A 13,034-nucleotide genomic window follows, 5' to 3' on the forward strand; every position below is an offset into this window, starting at 1 on the left:
TACACCAGGTAAATTCTATGGATATCCATCTTATCGGGAGAAATTATCATCCCTATTCATTATATTTTTCAACCTTTTTTAATTTAGTTTTCTTTAATAATATTGTTATAAAATTAACAAAGTGATAATATTGAATCACTTTTAAAAAATTTGAAATACAAATTTAACGAAAAAATATTAGAGACAATATTAATACTTATGGTAAATATTTAGAATCAAAATAATTTTTACTAGTTGCTTTTTTTTTTAACAAACGTTGAAACTAAAACTTGGAAAACTAAAGCTTGAAGTTTTTTTTTATGGATCTATTTTCAAATTGAAAATAGGTTTGATTACTTTATCGAATTTTATCGTTTTATTTAATATTTAATTAGATTTTTTTAATTAGATTCCTATACTATATTAAATTTATAATTAAGTCTTTTAATATGACAAAAATATTAGAATTAACAAAATATTTTATTAAATAAAATAAATATACTTAATATTACTGAATATTTTATTTTGTTTAACAAATTATTTCATTTTATTTAATAGACTATTACAATAATTATAACGTTCTTGTTATGACATGTACTTAGTTATAAAATCTAATATAGTATAAAAACTAAATTAAAAAAAATACAAAAACCGAATTAAATTTTGGTAAAAACTCATATATAATTTTTTATATAAAATTAATAATAAAAAATTATTAGATAATTTAATATATTTAATTACATTATTATCTAATTTTTTTAATTATTAACTCCACTTAAAAATAAATATTTATTTATCATTTTGTAAAAGAGAATAGAATTTAAATTTTTTAAATTTTAAATTTTTATTTTAAAAAATATAATGTGATCTTTTAAATTTTTTTAGTTTTATTTATAAAATAAATAATAAAAAATTATATTTTATTTTCCAAAGTAAAATTTAAAATGATCAAATCCAAGAGAATAAGATAAGAGCGTGTCAAACAAGAGAGAGAAAATTGAATGACCAAAATGCGATACCGAAAAGAAAACGCCAGATATAAAATCAAAAGGCTAAGGATGGAATTTAACCTAAGCGTACCTTAGACTACATTCTCCTAGGTTACTCTCCTTCCGAACCTTACCACCAGTCTTTCTCAAAAACCCTCGTCTCCTCGACACACGGAGGGAGGTTTTATTAGCAGCTGCCGCAACCCCTAATTTCCATAACAAGGCAATGGCGACCTACGATCTCACGCCTCGGATCGCTCCGAACCTTGACAGGCACCTTGTGTTCCCGCTTCTGGAGTTCCTCCAGGAGCGCCAGCTTTACAACGATGGCGACATCCTCAAGGCCAAGATCGAGCTCCTCAATAACACTAACATGGTTGACTATGCCATGGACATCCACAAGAGCCTCTACCACACTGAAGACGTTCCTCAGGGTCTCTCTCACTCACTATTTCCGTTTAATTTTTAGTTTAGTTTTAGAGGGATTTGTTATTATTATTAGTATTATTATTTATTTATTTATTTATTTATTTATTTGGTGTGGTGTTAGATATGGTGGAGAGGAGGGCGGAAGTTGTGGCGAGGCTGAAGTCGCTGGAGGAAGCAGCTGCGCCGCTGGTGGCATTCCTTCAGAATCCGTCCGCCGTGCAGGAGTTGAGGGCTGACAAGCAGTATAACCTTCAGATGCTCAATGACAGATACCAGGTTATATCAAAGTTTTTTTTTTTTAATAAAAATCAATTAATAAATTAGCCAATTGTGACGAGTTTTCGATTAGTCTCTGAAAAATCTGAGTGATTATGTAGGATTATAGTTGAGTTTTGTGGATGTTTGTTTACTAGGTATGAGTTAGGAAGAGAAGTGCAAGTCATTCCCTTCTTGACTCTCCAATTTGGAGGGGAAAAAGTGGGATTTTTAAGTGCCTAGGTAGGTCTCTTGATGTTCCACTCATTCTTTTTACTCTATTCCCATTAATTGTGTTGATTTAGAGTATAAGATACAAGATGGTTGGGAGAGGAGTGTGTCTTGGTACTGGCAACTAAGAAGAACATTGTTGCCCCAATTCTGGAATTTGGTATCGGGTTATTCTTCAGATCTAGTCTTTTATTTATAAGCTTGAGTCCATTATATATTTGGATTTCATGAAATCTCACTCTATCTGATATAATGTTTGCAAAATTTTGTACTGTCATTGCTTAATTGTTTGTCTATAAATAATAAAGCGTTTGTAAGTTTTTTTAGTTTTTTTCCTTCAGCCTAGACCTTAGAGTCCTATTTATTTTGTGCGTGTGTGAGAGTGTTTGTGTGTGTGTCTGTTTGGAATTCTAACCATTTTAGTTTTGATTTTATTTATAACAGATTGGTCCTGCACAAATAGAGGCATTATATCAATATGCCAAATTTCAATTTGAGTGTGGAAACTACTCTGGTGCCGCTGATTATCTTTATCAGTATAGGGCTTTGTGCACAAATAGTGAAAGAAGTCTGAGTGCATTGTGGGGAAAGCTTGCAGCTGAAATACTGATGCAAAACTGGGACATTGCACTTGAAGAGCTGAATCGTTTGAAGGAAATCATTGACTCAAAGGTTGTTCTCTCTGATCTTTTAAGTAGCAGCGTGTACTCTTTTTATTTCATGCTCCAACGATATTGACTCCTCAGCATTGAACTTTGTTGCAGAGTTTTGCATCACCTATGAATCAGGTGCAAAGCAGAATATGGTTGATGCATTGGAGTCTGTTCATCTTTTTCAACCATGACAATGGAAGAACACAGATAATTGATCTGTTTAATCAGGACAAGTATGCCTTCTTTGACTTGACCCCTCTTTTCCAAGTGTCATCACACATAGATTTCATGTATTTTATTTTTTAGTTTTAATATTCATCAAGCTGGTTAATTGCTTCCTATCCCAGGCCATTTTTCTTGCATATTTTGGGAACAACACCGTAATGGTAGTTTATCTAAGATGTGGTTTGGTTTTCAGGTATCTAAATGCAATCCAAACTAGTGCTCCACACCTTTTACGATACTTGGCCACAGCATTCATTGTCAACAAGCGCAGGAGGCCTCAATTCAAAGATTTCATAAAAGTTATTCAACAGGAACAGAATTCGTATAAAGACCCGATCACTGAGTTTTTGGCTTGTGTTTATGTCAACTACGACTTTGATGGGGCACAAAAGAAGATGCGGGAGTGTGAAGAAGTAAATTTTCAATTCATCATTAATTCTTTACTTTTATTTTTATGTTTTGACAGATTCAATTTGATTGAAAGACAAATATTGGGGTGTTTTTGGGGATGGGAGAAAACTGCCCTAGTTAGTATTTATAGTTATGAGGTAACATAAGGATGCAATATTGGGTGGAAGATATAGGTGGCTGTCAAATTCAAAAGGTTGCTAAAAGAATAAGAATGAGATGAGTAAATGTTGTGGTTGTGATTTAACTTTTATAGTCTATTATGTTTTCCTTTAGGCTTCTCAACGTATGTTACCCCTTACTATGTATAATTTGTAAATATGCAGGTGATTCTCAATGATCCATTCCTTGGTAAACGAGTTGAAGAAAGCAACTTTTCTACTGTACCATTGAGGGATGAGTTCCTTGAAAATGCTAGGCTATTCATCTTTGAGACATACTGCAGAATACACCAACGCATTGACATGGCGTATGCACCTTTCTTATTTAGAATGTTGTAGTTCCCTGGCTTCGTAACCCTTAAATGGACTTGTTAATATTTAGAAATGTTAGTGCAATTTTTCAACCACAATGAACAGCTTTTGTGCTGTTTACTGAGACGTAGAGAATCAATCAAAGGCACAAAATAAGTGATTTTGCATTCTCTGATACTGATCATATGTTTTCATGCAGTGCAACTTGAGTGTATATTGTTGGAGTTGAAAGAAAGAATAATTTATTTATTTATTTTTTTGAGGTTGCCCAGTTGCTGATTATTTTATTTATTTATTTATTTTTGCAGAGTTCTTGCTGAGAAGTTAAATCTGAATTATGAGGAGGCCGAGAGATGGATTGTGAATCTCATCCGTAGCTCAAAGCTCGATGCCAAAATCGACTCTCAAACAGGAACAGTTATCATGGAACCCAATCATCCCAATGTGTAAGTTATTTGATACTGATAAAGCCTTGTTTCGTTTCCAATCATCATGTACCATTTCGCCTTCCTTATTTCGTTTGTCATTTTATCATTCTTTGCACACCCTTGACCTTTGGGATTCTTATATGTCCAGGTATGAGCAACTGATCGACCATACCAAGGCTCTTAACGGGCGTACCTACAAATTAGTTAGTCAACTTTTGGAACATTCGCAGGCGCAGGCAGCTCGTTAACTTGCTCGCTAGACGGACTTAAGATTAATTATTTCATCTTTTTAGATCTCGTGATTTTGTTTTGAATGTTTTGAATTTTATCGAATTACATTGGGCTGTAGCCTGTAATCCCACCGGAAGATGGTTTATCAGATTATGTTACATTTTGTTCCAGACTTCTAGTGTTGATAATCACCATTTTGTTCAGAATATTTGCCATAAACTCCTCATGTTTCACGAATAATTCCATTTGGGAGCTGGAGTGTGTAAGCTATCTAATATGGTTTCGATATCGGAGGAATTCTACAAACGACCCAAACGAAAAAGCTTGCTTACAAAGTCGTTCAGTTGGTTCTTGTTTAGCGTGGAAAAGAATAATTCTATTAAAAAATGAAATCAAACTTTCCGTGTTTCTTATGGAAAAAAAATTGTCTTTAAAATTTAAAAAGAAAATCTGGAATTTTAATGACAAAACAGACATTTATGAACATTGAACACAGAAATTTTTGAAGATAAATACAAGACAAACAATATAAGACACAGTTTTTTTTTTTTTTTGGTATTGAAACGGGGATAAGACACAGTTAATGACCACACATAAAACTTTTTACTATTCATTCACAGAAATTTCTTTTTCTATTGCCTCCTTTTCTTTTTTCATTTCTTTCTCTCAACATATTTCTTCTCTTTTATGTTTTATTATTCATACGATATAATTTTCGCGTCTCTCTTATGTTTCTACCCTAAATTGGAGTATTTTATTCCAAGAAATCAACTTTTAACTTGAATGGTACAAAAACATAAAAATTAGTGCATAAAAAAAATAAAAAATTCTAGTTGAAAAACAAATTATTTTAAGAGAAAAGGACAAATAGGTCCCTGACCTTTTGTTCCGTAGACATTTTCGTCCCTGACCATTGAAAAATACTTTTAAGTCCCTGACTTTCACAAAACTTGGACGGATCAATCCCTCCGTCCATATGTCTCCGTCAGGGACTGATCCGTCCAAATGCCTCCGTCAGGGACTGATCCGTCTAAGTTTTATAAAGATCAGGGACTTAAAAGTATTTTTTAATGGTCAAGGACGAAAATGTCCATAGGACAAAAAGTCAGGAACCTATTTATCCTTTTCTCTTATTTTTAATTGTCCACACTTTTATTTTTTTTTATATATTTTTCAAGTTTTTCATCTTCCTCATATTTTTCTTTCTCTCAACACGTTTCTTCTCTTCTCAACACAATTTTTCTTCGTGTTTTGTTATGATACTTGTTCGTACTAGGAGTGGAGATCACAAACTTGATCAGGAGAGTTGGAAGATCAGAGATCCTAACTTTGGCGAGTGTAGAACCAGACCAGGGAATAATCTGCAAGATATTCCGATACTTAAGTTAGCGATGTGTTTTGATAGTATGATATTGTTTAGCATTTATCTGCTGAGTTCCCTTTCCTTTTAACCCTGTATTTCGAGATTACTGTTTTTCCAGCATTTACTGCCTTTATATCATATTCATAATGCCATGATTTGGCGGTTTCATGACTTAGTGGCATGGCCGTTGTACCGTATCTGACGTTATCTTGTAACGTCGATAACGTCAGATAACATCAGATTCTTATTTAATTGCTATCTTATTACGTCATTATTTGTCTAGAATAATGTCCCCAACTCGGGCCTCTTGACTTTGATGACTTTGTTAAGAGTACTCGAGTTTATGAAGTTGGTTTTAAGGGGGTATTCTTTAATCGGAATTCTAAGGGATTCGTAATGAAACTGGCTTTCTTGGTGCAGTTATAACTTTTCTCGATTTACGAACCATCTGGTCATTTATGAATTCTCTCTGCATCAATTAATGCCATATTAACTTCTAATTAAATAATCTTTAACTTTACTTTCCGAAAATACTTCTTCTTCCTTCTAAGGAATCTTCTTCGTTTCGGTCTTCTTTCACCGCCATTACAGCGAAAAAATATCGCCTTTCTGCAAGCGTTTTCCAAACATGTTTCAAATTCTGGCTAATTCTAGTAAAGTTCTTTTATTTCCTCCGCTTTTTCCTCTTTTTTGTCTAACTTGCTAATGTACATTTCTCATTTTATGCTCCGCACTTTAACTTTTTTCACTGCTTCGTGTGTTTCATCTATGGTTCTGGGCATTGTTTCATACATTTCCCTCGCAATTTTATTTTTTGTATTTGATACCTTTGATTAGGTTTAGCATAGTAGGGGTACCACTGTTTTAAGTTTCCATAATTTGATAGTGACGGTTTTTATTTTTGCCCCCATTTTTCCAAACTCTTCCGTATTTTCTAGAATTGTGGTGAATTTTTGAATTTTCTAGGTAAACTTTAGAGTTTCTCAACCCTTGATAATATATTGGTGGTGTCCTTGTAGATTTTCGTGAGATGCCGAGGAAAAAAGTTATCGCGAACATGGTGGAGCCGCTAACCGTCCGAGGTCGCGACCGGCCCTGATTCCTCCAATGAATAGTGAACTTGAAGTAGATATTTATTCCCGGATATCTGAGAAGGTCAAGGCCATCCCTTCTACCATCACGCAAGAGGAACTTGATAAATTGAGAAAGGCTAGGGTTATATTTAATTCTGATATAAGCAATTTGTACGGTTTTTTGGTTCCCAAGTCCGGGGATAGGCTGTGCCATATAAAAGAACATGCTGGAACTGCCCCTGACTGATTATGGATGTATAAGACTTTGTTCTCCCGGGTAGGGTTCGACTTCCTTTTTCCGGCTTCCAAGTGAGCGTTTTAACTGACATTGGATGGCCCTTTCTCAACTACATCCAAATAGTTGGGCTATTGTTCGTTGTTTTGAACTCGTATGCTCGTTTTTAGACATTCCACCTTCTCTTAGGGTTTTCTTCTATTTTTTCACTTTGACAGTTCCCTTTAGATCACAAGGATATGGGTTCGTTTCCTTTCAAGGTGTCCCGAACAGAAGAATTTTTAATCTATTTGAAGAGTCTTACCACGAATTTAAAGAAAAAAATTTCAAAATTAAAGGGGTTGAGAGTACAACTTCTTTTTTCATGACTTTGGAAGGTGGGAAAAAATTTAACTTATACTAAAATTTCAACGTGTCTTTTCTAAAAATCTGAGTTAATGGTGATAATGCTTTCGAATTTGTGAGAATTAACATGTTAATATTGCTGTGAAACGAACGTCCTCTTAGTTTGAGAGACATTATAGTAAATGAGCACGCTGCTCGGAATGCTATTAGTAAGCTTTGCTTTCGTTTCTCTCTTGGAGTTATATTCATGATTTCATTTCCTTATTAAAATCTTATGTTTTTATTTTAGTTGACATGGTTAGAGGACTTGTTGCTATTGTTGCTATGAAGAAGAGGTTGGAAACTCGACCTCCTCCAATTAGCGTGAGTGGTGACAAGGTTTCCTCTTTTGCTACTATTAGCCGCCAGCCACTATATCAGAGAACCAAAGAAAGTGGAGAAGGACAAGGTCTCGAAGTCCATATTTTGGAGAAAAATTCTCCCATCAACTCTCCAAAGAAAAAAAAATTGAAGAACACAGGAAAGGATGTTGCCGATGTTTTGGCTTCATCATCGCTTGGGTATGTGTTAGATAAGGGATTTTGGGCCCCTGATTTTATGGATCGTCATCTTCTGAACGAGAATACGAAATTAGGACTTGCTAAGATGCCCTTGGAGGACACCCTGCCCCGAGTTCAAAGAATTCTTCTCCGTTCGGCCACATATGTTTGAGATGCCGAGATTGAGATTTCGAATCTTCGCTCATATGTTTTATCAAAGGATAAAGTTATTATTGATGCCAATGTTTAGATTCAAAATTTGAACAATTCAGTCACTACCCTTCAAGAGAAAGAAACAAACTTCCCTTGAAAATGAGGTAAGAAGTTTGAAGAAAGCACAAGCTTCTTCTAACTTGAGGGCAGAGAATCTGAAGAAGCAGGTTTCTGAGCTGATAAGGAAGATTGAGAAACTCGAACTCTTGGTTAAGAAGGCTGAATGTGATGTCGTGGATAGAGTTTTTAATGCTGAATGGAACATCCTTGACCAAATCAGATTGATAGCTCCTGACTTGGACGTCTCCGAAGTCGACGCTTTCAAGAAAATAGTAGTTGGGAAAGTTGTTTCTATCTTGTAATTTATTTTTGCAATATTTTCTTATCTAGTAGTACCTTTAAAACATTTTCTAATTGTGCCTTTAGCCTTAGCCTTTGACTGTTTGCTTTGGCGATACTTTTTAGGATAAGTATTTTTCCTGTATGGTTGGGATGTAACTTGTTAATTACTTAGGTCAATCTTATGCAATCTTTGTTGTTTTTGTTTGAACATGATAACTGCACTTTAACTCTATTACAGTTTTCCAATATTTCTTTTAATGCAATTGGTACATTTTAATTTTGTTTGCACGTTATTGTACATGTTTTTACTTTGATTTTAAGAATATGCTATATCGTTTAAGATACTTTGCATGTATCAAGAAAATAATAGAAACGTTTCCAAAGAACGTGAAGTTCTGACATCAGCCTGTTTCAACACCAAGTCCCCTGCTTCGAAACTTCTAGGTTTGACTTTGGTGTTATATATTTTTGCCACTCTTTGTTTTAAAGCTTGTTCGGCTTAATTTTATGAATCTGGGTGGAACGAGAGTATGACCCTTATTCTAAATGTGTTCTTGTGACCCTCGGGAGAGGTCTCTCACCTGGACACAGCTTGAAAGTAAATTCCTCCTAAATTGCTAATTACTTGAACTAATATGGATACATGACATATAATCCGTTTAGCTTTAGGTAATTATGGTTTTTGTGGCCATAAACTAGATTTGAACTTAACCCTCAATCAGAATCAAGTGACCAAGAGATTGGCAGTTGATGAAGGTTAGAGGAGACTAAATCACTAAGAGATTAGGGTTTAGTCAATTACGTTTTTCCATGAAATGAATCTTGCATGATTAAAATAGTCGGTAAGAAACCATAATTCAGAAAAGTAAACATCTTTGATACCTTAATGATGAGCGGATATTTTATACGCTTTTTAACATCATTTTCATATAGTTTTTAGTAGTTTTTATTTAGTTTTTATTAAGTTTTTATAGGTTTTAGTGTTAAAATCATATTTTTGGATTCTACTATGAGTTTTTGTATTTTTGGATAATTTCAGGTATTTTCTGGCTGAAATTGAGGAGCTGGAGCAGAAGTCTGATTTAGAGACAGAGAAAGCACTGCAGATGCTGTCCAGATCTGACCTGCCTGCATTCGGAAGAGCTTTTTTGGAGCTACAGAAGTCCAAATGGAGTGCTCTCAACGGCTATGAAAGCTGGCTTCCAGAGCTTTCCATCAATATATAATAGTTCATACTTTTCTCCATTGTTTTTATTTTCAGTATGAGTTTCTAAACCTCCTAGGTTGAGGGGAGGAGCCCTGCTGAGTCCTATGAATTAATTAAAGTACTATTTCTTCTTCCTCGATCCGTGTCTGATCTATCTCTAAGATATATATTCCGATCTTCATTGTGATGAACAGGACGATCTGACAAATTGGCTCTGTTCATCACATTAAGACGAACATGCCTGACAAACACCCGCATCTACTTGGGTTTGTGTGAGTACCTGGAAGAAAAGCACGAGCCAACTGCTATGATTATACATCTCTCAGACGGTTAATCCACGATTTCGTTGGGGACTTCTTGAGACACCAGTTCAGCCGATCTCCAGGGAGATTAAGGTCTCCGTGGTATAGGCTAGATCCAAGAAGCAGCATTCTCTGATCCGAAAGATCCGACCTTATCTGTGGCGTTTTGAGTAGGATCGCCAAGAGAATGGACTGCTATGCGCTTCGCCCTTCGTCAGATTGAATATCACGACCACTGGCCATGGCCGTGTTCAACCTGTTGCAGAGGAGATCAAGGACCATTGGCGTGGCTTTGATCACTTACAGCCTGCCATAGAAGAAGATCATTCACAAGCAAAGAAGATAATAGTACTAGAGTTACTTCAGAAAGACAAAGCAACTCCAACTCTCAATCTAATCCTATCATCTATTCCTATCCCTAAAAACACATACTTTACACATTCAACATAAAATCTTCTGATTCCGCCTGATGAAGACCTGCAAGACAACCATAGCTTGCTTCAAGCCACAATCCTCGTGGGATCGACCCTGACTCGCTCAGGTATTACTTGGAAGACCCAGTGCACTTGCTGGTACTGCTGCTATACAAAATAGTGTGGGTTATGCGTACACGCGCACCACTTAACTGTTTCTCTCATTGGTTTCTACACCAAACGCATTGTTTACTTTCCTTACTCTTTATTTATTGTTTAATGCTCTTAAAACCCACACATCCAATTTTTCTGTTCGCCTGACTAAGCCAATTAGTTGACCATTGTTGCTCAGTTCCTCAGTCCTCATGGAATCGACCCTCACTTACCTGAGGTATTACTTGGACGACCTGGTGCACTTGCCAGTTCAGTTGTGGATGTTCGAAATCCGCACCAAGTTTTTGGCACCGTTCTCGAGGACTGACGGTGATTGACAACTACCAGTTGCCTGATTGCTTAGATTAGGGTATTTTTTCTTTTTTTCTTTCTTTTTTTCTTAGTTTTATTTGTTTGGTTATTTTTCTTTAAATTTTTGAAATTAGGTTTATTTATTTTCCCTTAATTTCTGATTTTAAGTTTAGTGTTCCCTTAGTGAATTTTCCTTTTTTGACATTTTCAAAAACTTTAGTAATCTTCCTTGTTTAATTTTCGAAATTTTGTTTCTTACTTTTTCTTTTTTGTTTTCAAAATTTTTAAGTTTAATTGCTTGCTTTATTTTATTTTATTTCTTCTTTTTACATAGGATACCTCACTGGGAGTTCTCTATACTCTGACATAGAGACTCCCACTTTTCTTTGTTTTCTGTTTATTTATGAGCAGAAACAGGAACAAAGAACCCCTTCTTGAATTTGATCCTGAACTTGAGAGGACCTTGAGGCGGCGTTTGCAACAAGTTAGAGCTTACAAAGCCGGTGAGAATCCCAAGGATACTTTTAAGAAGGAAGCCATGGATCCCAACAACCCCAATAATGCTGTTAATGGGAATGGAGGGAATATGAATGGCAATGAGCAAGCTAGGACGACACTGAGCTCCTACACTGCTCCCACTCCTGACTTTTATGGGCGGAGTATCTCAGTACCTCCTATAGGTGCTAAAAATTTTGAGCTGAAGCTACAGTTGATCACTCTGGTGCAACGAAACTGCCAGTTTCATAGACTCCCGCAGGAAGACCCAAATTTGTTTATTTCTAATTTGCTGCAGATCTGTGACACTGTAAAGACTAATGGAGTGAATCCTGATGTCTACAAGTTCATGCTCTTCCCATTTGCTGTGAGGGACAGAGCAAAGCAGTGGCTGGACACTCAGCCTAAGGAGAGTTTGGACTCCTGGGACAAGGTGATCAATGGATTTTTGACCAAATTCTTTCCACCTCAGAAGTTGACTAAGCTGAGGGTGGATGTTCAGACTTTCAGACAAAGAGATGGTGAGTCCCTCAGTGAAGCCTGAAAAAGATACAAGTTGATGATCTGGAAGTGTCTCCCAGATATGTTTGTAGACTGGACCAAGGTACAGATTTTCTATGATGACCTCTCTGAGATGGCGAAAATGTCTTTGGAGAACTCCGCAGGAGGTTCCTTGCACATGAAGCAGATGCCTGAAGAAGCTAATGAGCTTATTGAGATGGTTGCTAATAACCAATATCTTTACTCTTCTGAGAGGAATCCTGTGAATCCTGTGAAGAAAGGAGTTATTGAGGTGGATACCCTGGATGTCATTCTAGCTCAAAATAAGATCATGTCACAACAGATCAGTATGATTTCTCAGCACTTAAGTGGGATGCAAGTCTGAGCCAAGGTTGTGAGAACCGAACCGGTCAATGAACCGGTCAAATAACTGGTTCAATAGTTCAATAGTTCAATTGGGATTGAACCAGAGTTGAACCGTTTCAATTAAATATATAATAAAATTATTAAAATTTAATATACATATAGATATTATAGAAACTAAAGCAACTTATTATAAATATTTGTACATTTTAATGTAAAAGTGACCTACAGATCATAATTAAATCAATTTTGTTTTCATTCTCAAATTCTCTTTCACTCTCTCTGACTTTTTGCACAACAATAAACTGGTGCTACATAATTCTTCTATCCAGGTTCATCATCTCAAAGCAATTCCTTTACCTCTAATCACATCCTTGGCAACAATGTACACTTCTTACTTTTGGAGGCCAGAACCCAAAAGATCATATTCAAGAATCACAAAAAAAATTCAGAATAACAAACTTACATAGAAACTCAAACCACCAGCAACAAAGAATTCAGAATTTCATCAACAAAATTAACTCAGAAAAAAATTCAACAGAATCATTCAAATCAACCATTATTTCAGAAGACAGCAACATCATAAATTGAAGTAGCAGTGCTTACCAGCAACGAGGGAGGAAAGGAAGTGACGGCGAGGGAGAAAGGAAATTCAGCTCGAACAGAAAGAGAAGGAGATAGAGGGCTCGAAGACGACGATGACTACGATGACAGAGACTGCGACGCGAATAGATCCAAGCAGATCTTTGAGAGGCAACAACGGCAAGGAGAAGCAATGTCTGCAATAGCGACGAGATATGATGCGAAGCAAAGAGGCAGCAACGGGGAGACTAATGGGAAGCAAAGAAGAGGTGACAACAAAAAATGATGAGGAGTG

At 35.7% G+C, this 13,034-nt stretch overlaps 1 protein-coding gene across 1 annotated transcript; it reads left to right on the plus strand.

Moving 5' to 3' along the window:
* The first annotated feature begins 971 nt into the window (after window positions 1-971).
* Window positions 972-4,520, plus strand: LOC112727552 (eukaryotic translation initiation factor 3 subunit E). Its single transcript, XM_025777345.3, has 8 exons — window positions 972-1,402; window positions 1,519-1,673; window positions 2,328-2,555; window positions 2,648-2,769; window positions 2,955-3,174; window positions 3,496-3,638; window positions 3,951-4,088; window positions 4,219-4,520. Exons 1-8 carry the CDS (start codon window positions 1,195-1,197, stop codon window positions 4,316-4,318), a joined length of 1,314 nt encoding a protein of 437 aa, XP_025633130.1. The 5' UTR covers window positions 972-1,194; the 3' UTR covers window positions 4,319-4,520.
* The last annotated feature ends 8,514 nt before the right edge of the window (window positions 4,521-13,034 follow it).

The sequence above is a fragment of the Arachis hypogaea genome, chromosome 12 (assembly GCF_003086295.3).
Source record: "Arachis hypogaea cultivar Tifrunner chromosome 12, arahy.Tifrunner.gnm2.J5K5, whole genome shotgun sequence".
Lineage (NCBI taxonomy): Eukaryota > Viridiplantae > Streptophyta > Magnoliopsida > Fabales > Fabaceae > Arachis > Arachis hypogaea.